Here is a 15,764-nt window from a genome sequence, read left to right as displayed (position 1 = left end):
AAAGCAGCACCAAAAACTTGTCTCAACATTGAGCTTTGGTTCATTTTAAGATTAAAGGAAATAAATAAACACATGAATAAATAAATAAATCAAATTCAAGAAGGAACAAAAATTGTAAAAACAAAATATTAACAACTACAAAGACGTAAGTTCACTGTATGTTTAAATAATTAATAAATAGTCAAAAGTGACCCGGCTCAGTTTTTATTTTCTGTATCTTTGATTTAGAAAAAACTGATTTGATTGTAGACTTTACTTTGAAAAATCTCTTAATCTATACATATGTACATATGTTTGATATTCAGTACATTAATAGTTTGAGAGGTCAGTAACCCTAACCCTAACCCAGAAATTAACTGATTTGATTGTACACATGTTGGACTTTACTTTGAAAAATGTCTTAATCTATACAGTAAATATGTATTATATTCAGTATGTAGGTAGTCAGAGAGGTCCTGAACACAGGCATATCAGTCTCACTCTGAACGTATTGAGCAAAGTGTTTGTATAGAACTTTGAAATATCCAGAAATAAACTGATTTGATTGTACACATGTTGGACTTTACTTTGAAAAATCAAAGTATCCTGAAATGATCTATTCCACAGTGAAAATATTGGACTTTACTTTGAAAAATCCCCAAATCTATACAGTAAATATGTTTGATATTCAGTACATTGATCATTTGAGAGGTCCTGAACACAGACATATCAATATCACTCTGGAATTATTGATCAAAGTGTTTTTAAAGCTCCAATGTGATGAAGGAAATACAAATCCTGTAACTCATAATTATGACTTAGTATCTCATTATGAGATACAGGATTTGTATTTTCTTCATCCCAGTGGCGGAAGTGGGCTTCCACAGTTGTTGGCTCTGTGTGTGAGTGCACTCTCGGCGCATGCGCAGTCTCAGCAGCGGAGCCTCAGGGGAGCGATGGCCGCGGACAGCTCCTTGCTGCTGTCTCTGGTGGAGGAGTTTGTCTCTGGACTCCAGGACAGCAAGGCCAAAGACACCGCGACAGGTGAATAACTTTGTGTGACTTTGTGCTTCACCCTCCGCGGCAGCTCGCTGTGGAACATCCGCCATTGAAGCGACCTGAGCGGCCGCCTCCACACGGCGTGATGCTCGGGAAGCTAACAACATCCTGCGAGCCGCTGCGACCTCATGACACCGTTTCGAACACGCGTTGTGACACGTCTCGGCCCGCTTTGCCACTGTGCCAGCACGTATTGAATGTAGCCCTGGTCTATTACACCACTGTCACTGTTCGAGTGCTGTGAATTTGAACGCTAGCCCCGCGGAGGTCTGACCGCATGCTGCTGCTTGCTAGCTGCCGTGTGTTTGTGTCCGTGTGGAAACATCCCGTCAGTGAACTCTGTCACTCTGACCCCCCCACACCCCCCTCGCCAGTGCTGCTGGGTAATCTGTAGGTCACAACCACAGATAACTGCACTCACACTCAGGTCTGTGTGTTTCTGTGAGGTGATGATATATGTTTATGGCAATCCCACTAACCCTGGTTTTTATTTCCAGGTGTCAAAGATGGAGAGTTTACAGTCCTGCAGCTGGTGGAGGCGCTGGGGTGAGCTGTCAACCTGCACAGCAACAACACACACACACATGACAAGACCATAAACTAAAGCTGCAGTCACTTATGCTAGTTTGATAATAACCACTGGCACATGTCAGGGATCACCAGTGGATGTTAGGGACACATCTTCCTTTGCTAATGCAGCCCCACATCAGGCTGATCAGACCTGGGTGTGTGTCCCCAACGTCCTGGGGCCCAGTTGGGGTCTTTCCTCCTGATCCAGAACAGTCCTTGGTGGTTTCTGATGCATGAGACTCATGACATTTAGCCATCTACACATCTGGACAACATCAGGGAGCCATGGCAGGGTTCAATAGACAGCCAATCAGCCAATACCAAGAACCCAGACCTTTTTAAACAGCTATATGCTTCTAACCCTGTATGGAAGTGGTGATTGTAATCATTGCTGTATGGCCTGGCTCAGGTTAAATGGCTTAGTAGACCAATACACACAGAGAATGAATGTCATTGAACTTCTTTTATTATCTAGTTTGAAATAAATTAAATAATAATAATAATCTCATGAAGAATTCAGGTCCAGGCAAAATTGCAGTGTTATCTGGGTGAAATTAATACACTTTGAAGATCAGCACATAGAATCAGAATCAGAATTCTTTTATTTGCCAAGTATATTTGCACATACAGGAAATTGCCTTGGTGTCATTGGTGCACTGAACATAAAACAACAACGATATATATATAACAAAATAGAATAAAATAGAATAAAAATATATAAAAAAATATATATATACAGTAACAGAGTTATGGGCACGTGCGGTGCTAAGGTATTTGCATACCCACCAATGCCCATTTAGAGGCATTGCAATTGCTGGTACCAAAACAGCTTTACTTTAACTTGGTTTCTAGGATTCTATCATAGTTGTTAACAAGTTATTTTTATATCACAGACTTGTCACATATTTCACTTTTATTTCCTTCTGCATTTGATCTTGATTGCAGACTGAGTTTGACGAGCTCTCAGCCGCACACTCGAGCCAGAGGAGTCCAGCTGCTGTCTGAGGTTTTGAACGAGTGCTATGGAAACCTTACAGAGAGAGAAGGTGCACTTCCTTTCTGTCCTTTTTGTTTGAATCACTCTGTCATAGTCTTTGGTCGATTCCTGGATAGTATTATTCATTAATTCCTCTGTCTTCATAAGGGCATTTTCAAACCATCATAATAACATGTCATATTCAAATTTTAAATTTGACCCCTGTCCCTCTTCTCCATAGTGGAAGTGCTGATTGCTTTCTATGAAAACCGCCTGAAAGACCATTACGTCATCACACCGTCCGTCTTACAGGGGCTCAGAGCTCTGGTGAGTGTCTGACTGCAATAGGTTTTCATTGACAACAACATCTGAGACATCTTGCATGAGATGGATCGACTGCTAAGTTTGCAAGACAGTTTTTTTACATCGGAAAGTTGGGGATTTGTTTTAAGAAGTTCCAGATGTGACGGCTGACACCAACATGCACATTGTGTGTTTGTGCTTTTTCCAGACAAAATGTGCAGCGTTGCCTCCTGGCTCAGCTGTGTCCATGCTGAGGTCTTTGTTCCAGGATGTTCACGTACAGGTGAGATTCAGTGTGTGATATTTTTAACAAGCAGTTTTTATGCAAAATATATCTAAAGATATTTGTCTTTGTGTTGAGGCTCTGTGTGTTTTTTTTTTACTCTGAACGGCGTCTGTCTCTTTAGACCTGTGCAATATCTCACCACACTTTATCTAGTGGGGTGATGATGTGCTTCTTGTTTCCTCTGTGTTCTGCAAAGCACTTCCTCTTTAATTAATTATACTTTGTGGGTAAACTGGAATAACGTAAGGGCGTATTCACACTGACAGTCCGGGCCAAGGGTTTCTGTCTTTGTCACATTGTTTACACTTTATCCCGTTAATTTAGGGATTACACTGAATAATGTTCTGTTGTCATCATCTACGTGGGTTTGTCTGTCTTTACTTGAAATGGTTTGTAGATGATATCACCACCAATTTCATGTCTGATTTTGGTCCGAGGCACTTTTCACAAAATGCTCCAAATAGGCATTATGGGTAAATATTAGTTTTACCCTAGTTTTATATGTTCTGATCATTTTTCTCTAGTCTCTGATGCTGGCAGAGAGGGCATGCGTCTACAGCATGCTCATCAACCTCATGGAGACCAGAGAGGCTGGTAAGAGTGGTGTTATGAGCAGGTTTCTCACCTGCTAGTTTACTTTCTCTCATTTTAATACAGTAGGAAATCCTCTCTGATTTGGGGGTTGCTGGTCAGATCATGTTAGACTAACTATTTTTTTCTGAATAATCCACAGAGCTGAAGGGTTTAGGGGCAGACTTTGTGTTTGGCTTTGTTCAGTCGATGGATGGTGAGAGGGATCCTCGCAACCTCCTGCTCGCCTTCCAGATTGCAAAGAGCATCATACGCCGAGGCTATGATCTAGGTGAGAGCATTAACAATATCTCTCTCGCTACTGTATCCCATGGACTCTGTTGCTAATTGGGTATGTATCCGTTCTGCCCCCCCCTTGTTAATTTCCTGTTTGCTGTCTCAGGTAAATTCACAGAGGAGCTGTTCGAAGTGACGTCCTGCTATTTCCCCATCGACTTCACCCCCGTAAGTCCCTGTTTACTCAGCTGCTTTGGGCCGAGAACCGATGAAAGCAACAGAGCATGGCAGACAGAAATGTCATCGCCGACTTCCTGTGACCTCAGACGAACTCCGCCCTAAACAATGATAGAGCGTCTGCCTCCTCATCTGCTCACGCACGTCTGCCACTCTTTGCGTCACAGAGGCTCAGAGCTCTGTGATGACTTGTTGACTCTCCGGAGCAAACCAGCAACACACTTCCACACTGCTGCTGATATGTTGCTTTTGTGTTGCGTGACGACTGCAGTGTTCTATTACCACAACACAATCCTACCATGTGTTGTTAGTCTTTTACATGAAGGTTTGCAGTTTGTATTTTGAACTTAATCCAACTTGAAATAATAATTATAACTTTATTTATCAACACAAAGTACAAACTCCTCCAAAACCAGTCCACCTATAGATCCAGTATTCAGTCATATGTTCATGGCAATTTAAAAATAGTGAATGATAATATTAATACATTGTTCATTTAATATAAATTAATAAGTAGTTAATTGTAAAGGCAGGAAATACATCAAGTAACCTGTCTCGTTGGTCTAACCCAAAAGATGAAGCTACAAAGAATTTATCATCAGTTCTTATTTTCTAGATAAACCCAGGTTACTTAAATACTATTTAGTAGTTGTTTCTTTGTCAAAATGTAAAAATCTTAGAAACAGTATTAGACACGGAAGCATTTCTTTTTCAAATGAAAATGTAATTATTAATCTCCATTAATGTCTGTCTTCCTCCCAGAAGATTTGAATATTGACGTCAATTAGAGACTTGGGTGTGTTTTAATAACTTGTTCATCTCTTCTTGCTTTACCTTCATTTCCCCATACCCATCCTCTATCCACCTCAGCCTTCTAATGACCCCCACGGCATCACCAAGGAGGACCTGATCGAGGCGCTGCGGGCCGTCCTCTCCGGGACACCAAAGTTTGCCGAGGTAATGGGAACGTTCATATGTTTGCTTTTTGGTGGAGTGGAAATTTTCTGCTTGAGAATAGTTGAGCTGTCAAACGTGAGATTATACTTATGCTGTGTTTGTTACGGCCCTGTTTGCAGTTTGTGTTGCCTCTCATCATCGAGAAGCTGGACTCGGACGTTCAGAGTGCGAAGCTGGACTCGCTGCAGACGCTGGTGAGATTTCCCTCTTATTTCTAAAAGTCTTCTCCTTCCTGTGGGATTGGAGATAGAAATATTTAGCTCAAAATTTCCCATCTCATACACCCAGCTCTAAGAGGTTAATGTGAATGACAAGCGATTATAGAACACAGGGTCACTCTTAACACCATTAAGGTGAGATTGTTTACAAAGAGTGAATTCAAATGTATAATCAATTAATTCGATGCAACACTGATAGTGTGAGTACTATTTAAGAAAAGTTCTACCTGGCTGGTTATTACTTATTAATTCATAATTTTTATTTTGCAGACTTCCTGTATGTCACAATATGAACATAAGGACGTGGCCGAATTCCTTGAGGGACTGTGGACGTCACTGCGCAGAGAGGTTTGTTTGAAACACTCAACATTCATGTAAATATATAGTGTCAAAGCTTTGATGGCACTTCAACATCTGTGTGTTAGCATTCTGTAAGTGTAAAAGCATCTTTAAGAGATAACCTAATAAGAATTTTCTCAGCACGAGTGAATCCTAATTTTCTGTTGATGTTGCTGTTTGCACATGACAAAATCAAGCCCTTGTTAAAAAAACAAGTTCATTGGTATTTGTATGCGTCCAGAGCCAACACCCGCATTATATAACATTTAAATCTCATCAGTTAATGGTTAATAATCTAGTAACAAGCATTTGTTGTGTATTTGTTGCATCAGTTTTTATTGTTTTTCCAATTGAAGATGATAAAATTAGAACACAGATGGAAGTGACTTATGGCAGCAAGGTGCCTGGAACATTAAAATCCTCCAACAGAAGAAAGGAGTGATGATTCATCAGCACTGAGATTAACTACAGGAAAAGCCCCAAAGCACAAAGTTTTATGGGAAGTGAGGAACAAATGCTGTTTCTCCTTCCTTTGTTGTCTGAACAACGCTGCTAATGATTTCAACAGGCCTGTTCTTAAGAGACTTCTCAAATGAACAAAGGGTAGGTATCTGAATCAGAAGCTAATGTTCTTGTTTCATTGTTTGATCGCAGGTGTTTCAGACATCCAGCGAGAGGATCGAGTGTGCAGGCCTCGCCGCTCTCACCGCACTCACTTCCTGTCTGTCTCGCTCAGTCCTCAACTCTGACTCTGAAGACTCTCTCAGCACCTTCCTGAATCTTGTTCTCACAGGTGAAGTGCTGAAATCGAATTTATGTACACTACTTGATTCAAAGTAAATGTGCACAGTTGTACAGATGTACAATCCAAACATAGACCCGTATAAAAGAAGTCAAAACAAAAGCAAAGAAGAAAAGACAAGTTTACCTAATAAAATACATGTGAAGTGAACAGAGACGTCAGTTTTATTCAACGTGGTTGGACATTTAAATGAAATAAAATAGTAAAAAAACGGGATTCAGGACTACATATTGTTCCTATGCAGTCAGAATAACAGGAAGGCAGTACTTGTGAATAAAATGACTGTGTTAGTGGGAGGGTTTGCTTCAGTGCAGGGAGCTTGAGTAGAAGAGCAGGAAATGATACCACAATGAGACCGTTTGACTGCAATGACAATAAGGATATTTAGGTTTAAAGTGTCAATATTTTAAGTAAAAAATGATCAAGTTCTACTCGTAGTTGCTGTTGCCGGTTACACGCATAACACCAGCTCCAAGCTCTTTAGCTAAGCATGAGTAAAGATTTATGAATCTAAAGGTTAATACTGGCTTATTAATTTAGAAGCTCAAACTAACACATCCATCAGTTGGTTACTGAGAGTAAATCTGAACCTTCCAGCCACTGAGAATCCAGACATTAACTCAGAAAGTTGTTTGTGTCAGGGTAGAAAAGCCTTTGAAACAGAGAGTGAGACACTTAATCCAAGGCGAGAAACGCTCTCTGCTAAAACGCCTCCACCAAGGCCCTACAGTTTACTTCAGTTCAATCGAGCAGCTCCAAATTTCACAGACTCATAGATATCATTCCCTTAAATATGACAATTTGTTTTCATTAAGATCTATGAATTATTCCCTGGGAAATCTGTGCAAATGTAAAAAAAAACAAAAAAAACTCCTTATTTTTCAATGTTGACGAAAATTATAAAACCATTCCTGGATCCACCCCTTAGACTGGATCCGCACCATAATGGGTGCTTTCTTGGCCCAAGTCTCATCCTTCCACCAAGTCCTGTTCCGTACTTTTACATAATCTTGCTCAGAAACAAACAATCTTCGTGGCAGATTCTCCAGCTAAACAAGTGAATAAATCAAACCAGTTTCTCATCTGAAGTAAAAGTCCAGTGATCTTTTTAATGTTTTCCAGACTGCAAACATCATTTGTGTGCGCCGGACCTGAAGCTCGTGTGGCCGAGCGCCAAACTGCTGCAGGCCGCATGCAGTGCGTCCAGCAGGGCGAGCCACATCATCACAGCCGCTGTCATGCCCGCTCTCGTCGAGCAGTACAGCAGCAGAACACAGGTAAACAAATACAACTGACACCCAGAAGTTTATTAGGTTTATTCTGAGCAAGTTAATGTTAGCTTTTTTCGTTCCATATTTGAACATCTTTAGATGATTGCAGCAACCAGCAACTTTATAATAAACAAGTAAACGTGACTTTTTTCCCCTCCGTGAGCAGTGCTCCCATAGACGGACGTTACTGGAGGTGGTTCTGCGGTTCATCCAGTCAGTGACCAGCAGCCAGTCCTCAGAGAACGGTCAGTGCTGCATTCATTATTTTATTTTGTTTAACCCCACATTCATTACTATTTTACTTCGGAACATCAGATCCAATAGTCATGTTGAACCTGTTTCTTTGTGCGTTTCATCCCTCCACATCAGAAGAGAGCATGTTTTTAGCCTTTCGTCAGTCTCTGTGTGACATGGTGTTCTCGGCCTTGTCGGAGACTAATTCCAGTCTGCAGATCACTGCCACCACCATGCTCACCTCACTGGCACAGCAAACAGGTGAGCTTCCATACATTCCTACGGTCACAGTTTACAGTGTGAGTGAGATTACCTCAGACAGTCTTTCTCTGGCAGGTCTGCTGTTGGACACTGATATCGAGCTGGCTGTGGATCACCTGACCAGACTGCTGCTGACTGAGGAGGATGAGAAAGTCAGGTGAGCCCACGGTGGAAACTTTCACCTGACTTTCCTCTTCTCTGTCAATCATTTGATTCCTGTATTGCTCTCTCTTTATCTTTTAGTACACACAGGCTGTTTTCAGTTCTTAACTTTATTTATGGTCTCAACTTTACTATGCGTGAGGCAGAGCATGAATTATACATTCTACTACGGAGACACCCTCGGGAAAATTTCAGGAAAATGTTCAGAGTTCAGTGCCTGTATGAAGCAGCTACAGAGACACATACTGTTTCTGTTTTTACTCAAGTACTTTCACTACTAAGCAGATTCATATCTACAATACCTGATGTATGCAAATTAACTAAACAAAACCTTGTTTCTCTGTGTCTTTGTTTTGTTTGTGGCTTCAGTGTTGCTGTGGTCGATTGTGCCGGAGCCTTGGCAGAGCTACACCCAACAATCTTTATCACTAAATTCATCCCAAGGCTAAAGAAGGAGATGTTTTCTGGTTAGTGAAAATCCTAATCTAATAGAATGACATCTGTACTTTCAATGTGGAATATGTAGAAACGCCACCCAGATATTAATATTTGCATTATACAGTGTGTAGTTATACAAATAATGAATTTATGATGAACATCCCAAACAACCTTTTCCTCTCCTCTCCTCTGCTCAGAACCAATGGATCAAGACAACAACAGGGAAGCTTCTGAGAAACATTCCCATCATGCAGTGCGTCAGCAGTGTTTGTCTGCCCTGGCTGCGGTGTCCATCCGACCCAGTGTTGTCCAGGAGAGCACACCTGTCCTCCTGGAGGTCCTCAGCTCGGCACACGCAGGTAAACTGTCTGTAGAGATGATCCCCGGCTTCTAGTAACAGACTTATTATTATTAAATGATCGATGGAAGTGAATAGTGCTGAGTTTCAGTATTGCAGAGTGAGATTTGTTACAATTAACCTGTTAGATTTCCAGCGATCGAGATTACATTGTATGTATCTTTGGAACTTTCAGTCCTCAAATGGTGGACTGAAACAGTTTATTGAGCTGTAATGACCAAATCAAATATTTTCTTTATCCATCAGTTTCTTTCATGACATAAAAAATTGATGGGTTAAGAGGTCAGGAGGAATGATACAATGTTACGTGTGTAATATTGATATTTAAGTTGCATCGCTGCTAAACCCCCTTCTACAATGTGTTTGTGTCAAATCCCACACATCAGTTGTTGCACACAGTGAATTCGTATTTATACTCTGCGTCAGTTATGGAAATGGAACAAATTTCGTCTGTTAGTCCATCAGCATTTGTGCACGTCTTCTGAAAGCTTATTAATGAATCAGATTAGTTCAAACACAACCAAAAATAAACTTCATATGAATGTAACTGAAAACTCTTTTTGCTTTCAGGTAGCGTGGGTTTCTCAGTGGAGGAGGTGGTGTTGGCGTGCCGCAGCCTCCAGAAGATAGCCGAGCAGGTTCAGGACACTGAGGAGACGGGGCGATGCTTCCATGAAATCATCAACCCACGCCTGCTCTCACTGGCGCTCCAAGCAGCACTGCAGGGTAAGAAGTAGATCCATCGTCCCAATCTCAAAAAAGGTTTCTCAATAACCTGGTTTAAGGTTAACGGTGTCTGTGTTTCTCACCCCCTTGTTCGTGTTTGGTAGGTGAGGGGTCTTCTGGTCGTCGTAGTCCTCTGGTAGAGGAAGTGGTCCTGTCTGCCGTGGTCTCTGTCATCGGTACTTCCTGCTCCAGGCTGCAGCCAAAGTCAGTACAATCTCTCTGCCATTGCATTTTTGCTTTACTGGCTTTGTTTTTTAGCGTAATACACACTTATGCTGGTACAAAATGTACCGTAAAAGCATTTTTTTCACGAGGCGTCTGTTGTCTCATGTCTCCAGGTTGGCGGAACAGACGGCGGCCAGGGCTGTCTCTCTCTTCTTGGACGATGATGTCTCCTTTTTGCCCGACAACTCCTTCCCCTCACACATCCAGCTGCTCAAGGTCTGTGTGCAGGGATATGTGTATTTATGTGTTTTCTTCAAATATTCCCTCCCTCAATATGGTTTCGACTACGGGTTCCTCATCATTACCTCACTGAGCACCTAATGATTATTAGATTAAAACAGATATGTCTGTTGTTGAAGACAGATTACAATATATTGTAGAATTATTATGTGTCCCTGGTCAACTGAAATGAAACCTGCTCTTAAACCAATCGATTGCTGCTTGTTATCGATAGATCAACTAAATTAACAACAATCATTTCAACCATATTATTATACCAAACATACTGAAATATGCCGATTCAGGCTTGCCTACTGTAGTTAGATGATGTGCCATGTTACTTGTTGAGCTTTGTTATGCAAAATGCTGTTTGCAGAGTTTACACTTTTTGGTTTTGAGTTTGGACATTGGGTACATCTGCATTCTCACATCTTTATGGACCAATGCCATCATATATTTAGAAAGACACTATCAAAGCCCAGCAGGCCCCTTATAAAACAAATGCATTCAAATTCACTAGATCCAAATTTTTTACCTGATCTTCACCAAATAGCCCACACTCATAATAATCAGAACCCTACACATAGCTGATTTTCTGGTGACCTGTCCCCCCCCCCTCTCACCCAATGTCAGCTGGGATTGGCCCTCCACCATCGCAGGTCAACTATTTTCTGTATCAAGCGCTTTAGATAATAGCTGGATGATTACTCAGCCTGAAAGCCAAACACTTGTAAGGCTGATTAACTCTAATTATAAACAGATTCAATTACACTCACTGCCTGAGCAACGCCAAGACTACAAACAACCCATAATGCAAAGTCTTATAAAGGTTTAGAAAATGCTGCCTATTTATTGTGCAGCCCTAATTTAGCTGTTTATTATCTCAGGATTTTCACTATTTGTTCATGTCAGTGTTACCTGAAAACTTAATGAAAACGTGTCATGTTTCCCCAGCAGCCGCAGAGGGAGTCATGGAGCCAGTCACAGATGGTTTGTCTGCTCATGGGCTGTGTCTGCTCCTTACCTCGCACTGTGAGTCTCATTTTGAAGACCTAATTCTGCTTTTATTGAAATATTGGATTTCCTGAAGCTGTGTTCTGACTTTGTGTGTGTGTTGCATCTAGGTGGCGGTGCCTCAGATAGAGCAGCTGCTGTCTCAGCTGGAGGAGATGAGCTGCACCTGCACCCACCCTCTCTCATACACCTCTGCTGCAAAGTGCTTCGCCGGGCTGGTCAACAAGCAACCACAGGGTCTGTTGATTATGACAAACTCCCGTCTGTGGTCACACGTTCCTCTGACAGAACAGAGAGCGTCATCCTGTCAGTTAATATCTGTTAATGCTCTGTTTTGAATTTGTTCTTTTCCTCAGGTGATTCTCTCGACAGTTTGATTCAGAGGACGATGAAGAGAGTGTGCGGAGAGCTGGACTCGACATCGTCACCCGCCCGCACTCAGGCATTCACCCTCATGATCTGGGTAAGAGTTACACTTTTCACAGGGTTCCTACGGTCATGATAAACCTAGAAAAGTCATGGAATTGTTAAATGTTGATTTCCAGGCCTGGAAAAGTGCTTGAAACAAACTCGAAACAAACTTGAAATTAAACTCCCAAAAGTTTTAGAGAAGTCATGGAAATTTGTTATATTCATATTTTCATGTTGTTCATTTACGGTGAGTTTTAAATAATTCATATTATTTACAAAGAAATACGCTCAAAATATAAGCAGGCATACGCTCTCATACTCATTGAAAAGTTTGGTGGGGAAGCAGGCGGGATAATGCACTATGCCAGGGAAGTGTAGATTTAACCATGCTTGGCTACAAATGGAAAAGTACATGCCATGGGTTACAACCAGACAAGGTATACTGTATGCTTTGAAATTCTCATTGTTAGCTTAAATACTAAATTGTCACTTTTTCATGTATACACCGAGATTTCACAAAATGTTTGGTCATGGAAATTTGGTTTAAAGTTATTGAAAAGTCATGGAAATACATTGGTCAAAATGTGTATGAGCCCTGTTTTCAATACAGCTGCTTTCAGACCTTCTCCTGAAGTTTCTCAGAGGGGCTGCATGTGAGAATGCAAACGTCTGAGTCAGTTGCTCCCACATCCATAATCCATTATTCTACCACCAGCTGTTGATCGATTTAGTTTAGTTCATGTGTTGATAAATAAAGTTGTTTCAGTATAAGAGGCAGAAAATGAAGAACGGTTGCTTTTCGTCTTCAGGTGGCCAAAGGTTTGCTTCTTCGATACCACCCTCTGTCCACAGCACTGACTGACAAGGTAAATGCTGCATCCACTCTCTCACTGATATCCTTGATTTGATTTACTTAGTTTCATTCTCCATGTGCAGTTTAACACCTGGAATTGGAAAATAGCAGTTCATTGCTTATTCTTTTCCTTCGTGAAGCTCTTCTCTCTGCTCGACGACGCTGATCTGGGCACGATGGCGGCAGAAGGCTTCTCGATGCTGATGAGCGACTCTGCCGACGTCCTGAACCGCGGTTGCCACGCCGACGTCCGCATCATGTACCGGCAGCGCTTCTTCAGTGAGAACTCGGCAAAGCTGGTTCAGGGCTTCAATGCTGCGCCGCAAGGTTCGTGGGAACAGCACTGCTGAGGACACTGTTGATGTGAAACACTGTTGCTCCAAATTCAGCATTTACAGGAGATTGTTTGTTCTGTCCCCCAGAGAAGAAGTCCAACTACCTGAAGGCTCTGTCCAACATCGTCAACAAACTTCCGAAGCAGGTTCAAATCACTGAACTACCAGCGGTGCGTAACCATGAAACTCATTTGTTCTCTTCACGTTCTCTCTGTGGGAAACATTCTATCATAACTGGGGTTTCTTCTTTCATCACTCTCCAGCTCCTGTCCCTGCTGCTCGAGGCCTTGTCGTGTCCCGATCAGGGCGTCCAGCTGTCCACCCTGTCCTGCCTGGAGCCCGTCCTCATCGACCCACCGCCGGCTCTCATCCAGCAGCTGGAGGCTCTGTTCAGCAGGTTGCTGGCCCTCGTCTCCAGTCCCACCATGGTCAGTGACATAATGTAACTGCCAGTGCTTTCTGCCCTGCCTGGTGTTCAGCAGCACAAGATGACGCTGAATGTTGGCAGCAATGAAACAAAGCATGAAAACACATGAAGCAGCTCATTGCTCCTGTTCAAAAGTGGCAAACTGCACATAACATGTTTATGATCCAGAGTGTTTAACAATATTTTGTATCTTTCTTGCAGAGTGTAAAGATCAGCTCGCTGCGCTGCATCCACGCCCTCTCCAACCTGCCCACACATGAGGTAAAATTCAAAATTGTCCATCTTTAAAATGTTTATAATTTTAATCATATCGCAGCAGGAATGCTCTTGTTTTCTTTGTTGTCATTTGTCGATTATCGATAAAAAGCTGGAATGAGTGCTCCACCTCACCCACTGGAACATTACAACTTCTCAAAACGATTTATTAAGTTATTCATACTTGTTGCTGCATCACTAAGTGCTATGTCCAGATTTGACTTAAGCTATTTTAGTTGACAGAAGATAAGCCACACGTCCTTTCCTGTGTATTGAATCCGCTTGAGTTATCTGTACCACGTCACTTTCCTCGAGATATAAAAGATTTCTTTGAACTTTTGGTTCAGATTTTCCCATTCCGGGCGCGGGTTCTGAAAGCTCTGGCTCGGCCTCTGGACGACAAGAAGAGGAGGGTGAGGAGCCAAGCGGTACTGGCACGGGGGGAGTGGTAAGAATCAGCAACCATTGTTTCAAGATGATGTCATCTCTTTTCCTGTAGTGTTATTGTTTATAGCTGGTTCTGAACAACAACTCAGCTTTGTCTTATTTTACTCACAGGTACCTCGTGGGAAGTCCTGGGGGAAGGTGATTTTTACATCTCCACACACCCCTAGTCTCTCGTTCCTTCCCCACCCTGGACCTCCTCTCTCTCCAGGACCACAACCTCACAATCCAACCACACAAGAGCTCCTGCTCCTTGGTTTAACTCCACCCACCATCTTCTCCTCCTTTCTACTGGCATACTTTAGTTGCCTGTATTCTCATGAACGCACAAGTAAGAGAATGTGGATTCCCTTAAGAGTCCCTTAAGAGTCCCTTAAGTTACAAGAATGAAAATTTGAATAAGTTTTATGCCTGGTGTACTTTGTGTCTTTCTCTCTACACGACGCAGTAATTGTGTGGATTTGTGCCATGACACTTTGATTGTGTATAATTTGAAATTTTTTTACTCTTCCCAAAGTTTTCTCTTTCACTCAGACCCTCCAAGAATTCATTATACAGTGATGACATTTTCAACTATTAAGTATGTTTGCTTGATAAATAACTACATTTTATCAGATGATTTTCTGACTTATTTACTGAGTAATAAAACCTGAAGCGTTTTTTCGTTATTTGAAAATATAAATTAAAGAAATAATAACTTAAGTATATGTTAGCCCTCAAATTTAAACTGCTCCTGATGAATGCAGTGGTGCGGGTCAACTCCTGAATAAGAGAGAAAGTGAAGAGTACAGAGCTCATATAGTTGATGAGTCTTCTCCAGAACTGTGGCAGCAAGGTTTTTTTAAATCAACTTTTTATGAACATCATGAAGTTTTATTGAGGATGAAAACTTGGAGCAGCACTGAACCCAGCAGACCATTACAACCTGTTTATCTTCTCATCTTGATGAATGTGTGTCTGAGCGGATATGTCTTAAAAAGGTGATGCGTTTGATTTGAGTCACCGGCTGGGTGGGGTTGTAAAGACCAAGGTGGCTCAAAGGGTGACGAGAATCGAGCGCTTCTACATGTGTCGTGTCTCCATTGACGCGTGAATGTTGAGTTTAATTTTATTCTTTGATGTTAATGTTCATTAATCAGTGAAGATGTGTCAATTTATCAATGGCTGAAGCAGTATTGAAGCTATATCATAGTTAAGGTTGAGTCATTTCTGTAGGTCATCTGACTTTGGACCTCACATCAACTTATGCCAAGGAAATAGACAATATTTAAATGTCTAACTTAAGATGTCATTAAAGGTTTTCTTTGGAATTGAAAAAAAGATTGACATTTTTGTGTCTCTGCAACAGCGATAAGAATGCTTTGAGATAATCCTTCTAGATTTGTCACAACTGTCACTGAACTCAGCTTAATTGATTAGAATTTCATCTTCATGGGTCAAAGTCACAGAAGCTTCTTGAACATGATGTCTCAAGTCGGGAATTTGTTCAACTTTGGACCCGTTGTCACTTGGACTTAAAGATTAACTAATTAGTTTTCAGTGGTCAAATGTCAGTGACTTCATACGAATCTGGAAGAAATTGTATTCAGACTGAAACT

At 41.6% G+C, this 15,764-nt stretch overlaps 1 protein-coding gene across 2 annotated transcripts; it reads left to right on the top strand.

The window, feature by feature from the left end:
• Positions 1 to 911: 911 nt before the first annotated feature.
• mms19 (MMS19 homolog, cytosolic iron-sulfur assembly component) lies at positions 912 to 15,486 on the top strand. Of its 2 annotated transcripts, none has more exons than XM_061094518.1 (31): positions 912 to 1,023; positions 1,536 to 1,584; positions 2,554 to 2,654; positions 2,826 to 2,911; positions 3,096 to 3,170; positions 3,698 to 3,767; positions 3,907 to 4,035; positions 4,147 to 4,208; positions 5,088 to 5,174; positions 5,294 to 5,368; positions 5,663 to 5,740; positions 6,386 to 6,524; positions 7,656 to 7,810; positions 7,971 to 8,049; positions 8,174 to 8,299; positions 8,375 to 8,456; positions 8,831 to 8,928; positions 9,097 to 9,258; positions 9,828 to 9,983; positions 10,088 to 10,187; positions 10,322 to 10,424; positions 11,382 to 11,459; positions 11,552 to 11,678; positions 11,798 to 11,904; positions 12,662 to 12,718; positions 12,846 to 13,032; positions 13,128 to 13,210; positions 13,304 to 13,468; positions 13,669 to 13,728; positions 14,070 to 14,170; positions 14,281 to 15,486. In XM_061094518.1, exons 1-31 carry the CDS (start codon positions 936 to 938, stop codon positions 14,309 to 14,311), a joined length of 3,096 nt encoding a protein of 1,031 aa, XP_060950501.1. In that variant the 5' UTR covers positions 912 to 935; the 3' UTR covers positions 14,312 to 15,486. The 2 variants fall into 2 exon arrangements, with proteins under 2 accessions (XP_060950501.1, XP_060950500.1); XM_061094517.1 differs by having other exon boundaries at positions 928 to 1,023; positions 11,385 to 11,459.
• The last annotated feature ends 278 nt before the right edge of the window (positions 15,487 to 15,764 follow it).

The sequence above is a fragment of the Limanda limanda genome, chromosome 21 (assembly GCF_963576545.1).
Source record: "Limanda limanda chromosome 21, fLimLim1.1, whole genome shotgun sequence".
NCBI lineage: Eukaryota > Metazoa > Chordata > Actinopteri > Pleuronectiformes > Pleuronectidae > Limanda > Limanda limanda.
This window is presented reverse-complemented; position numbering and strand designations above follow the sequence as displayed.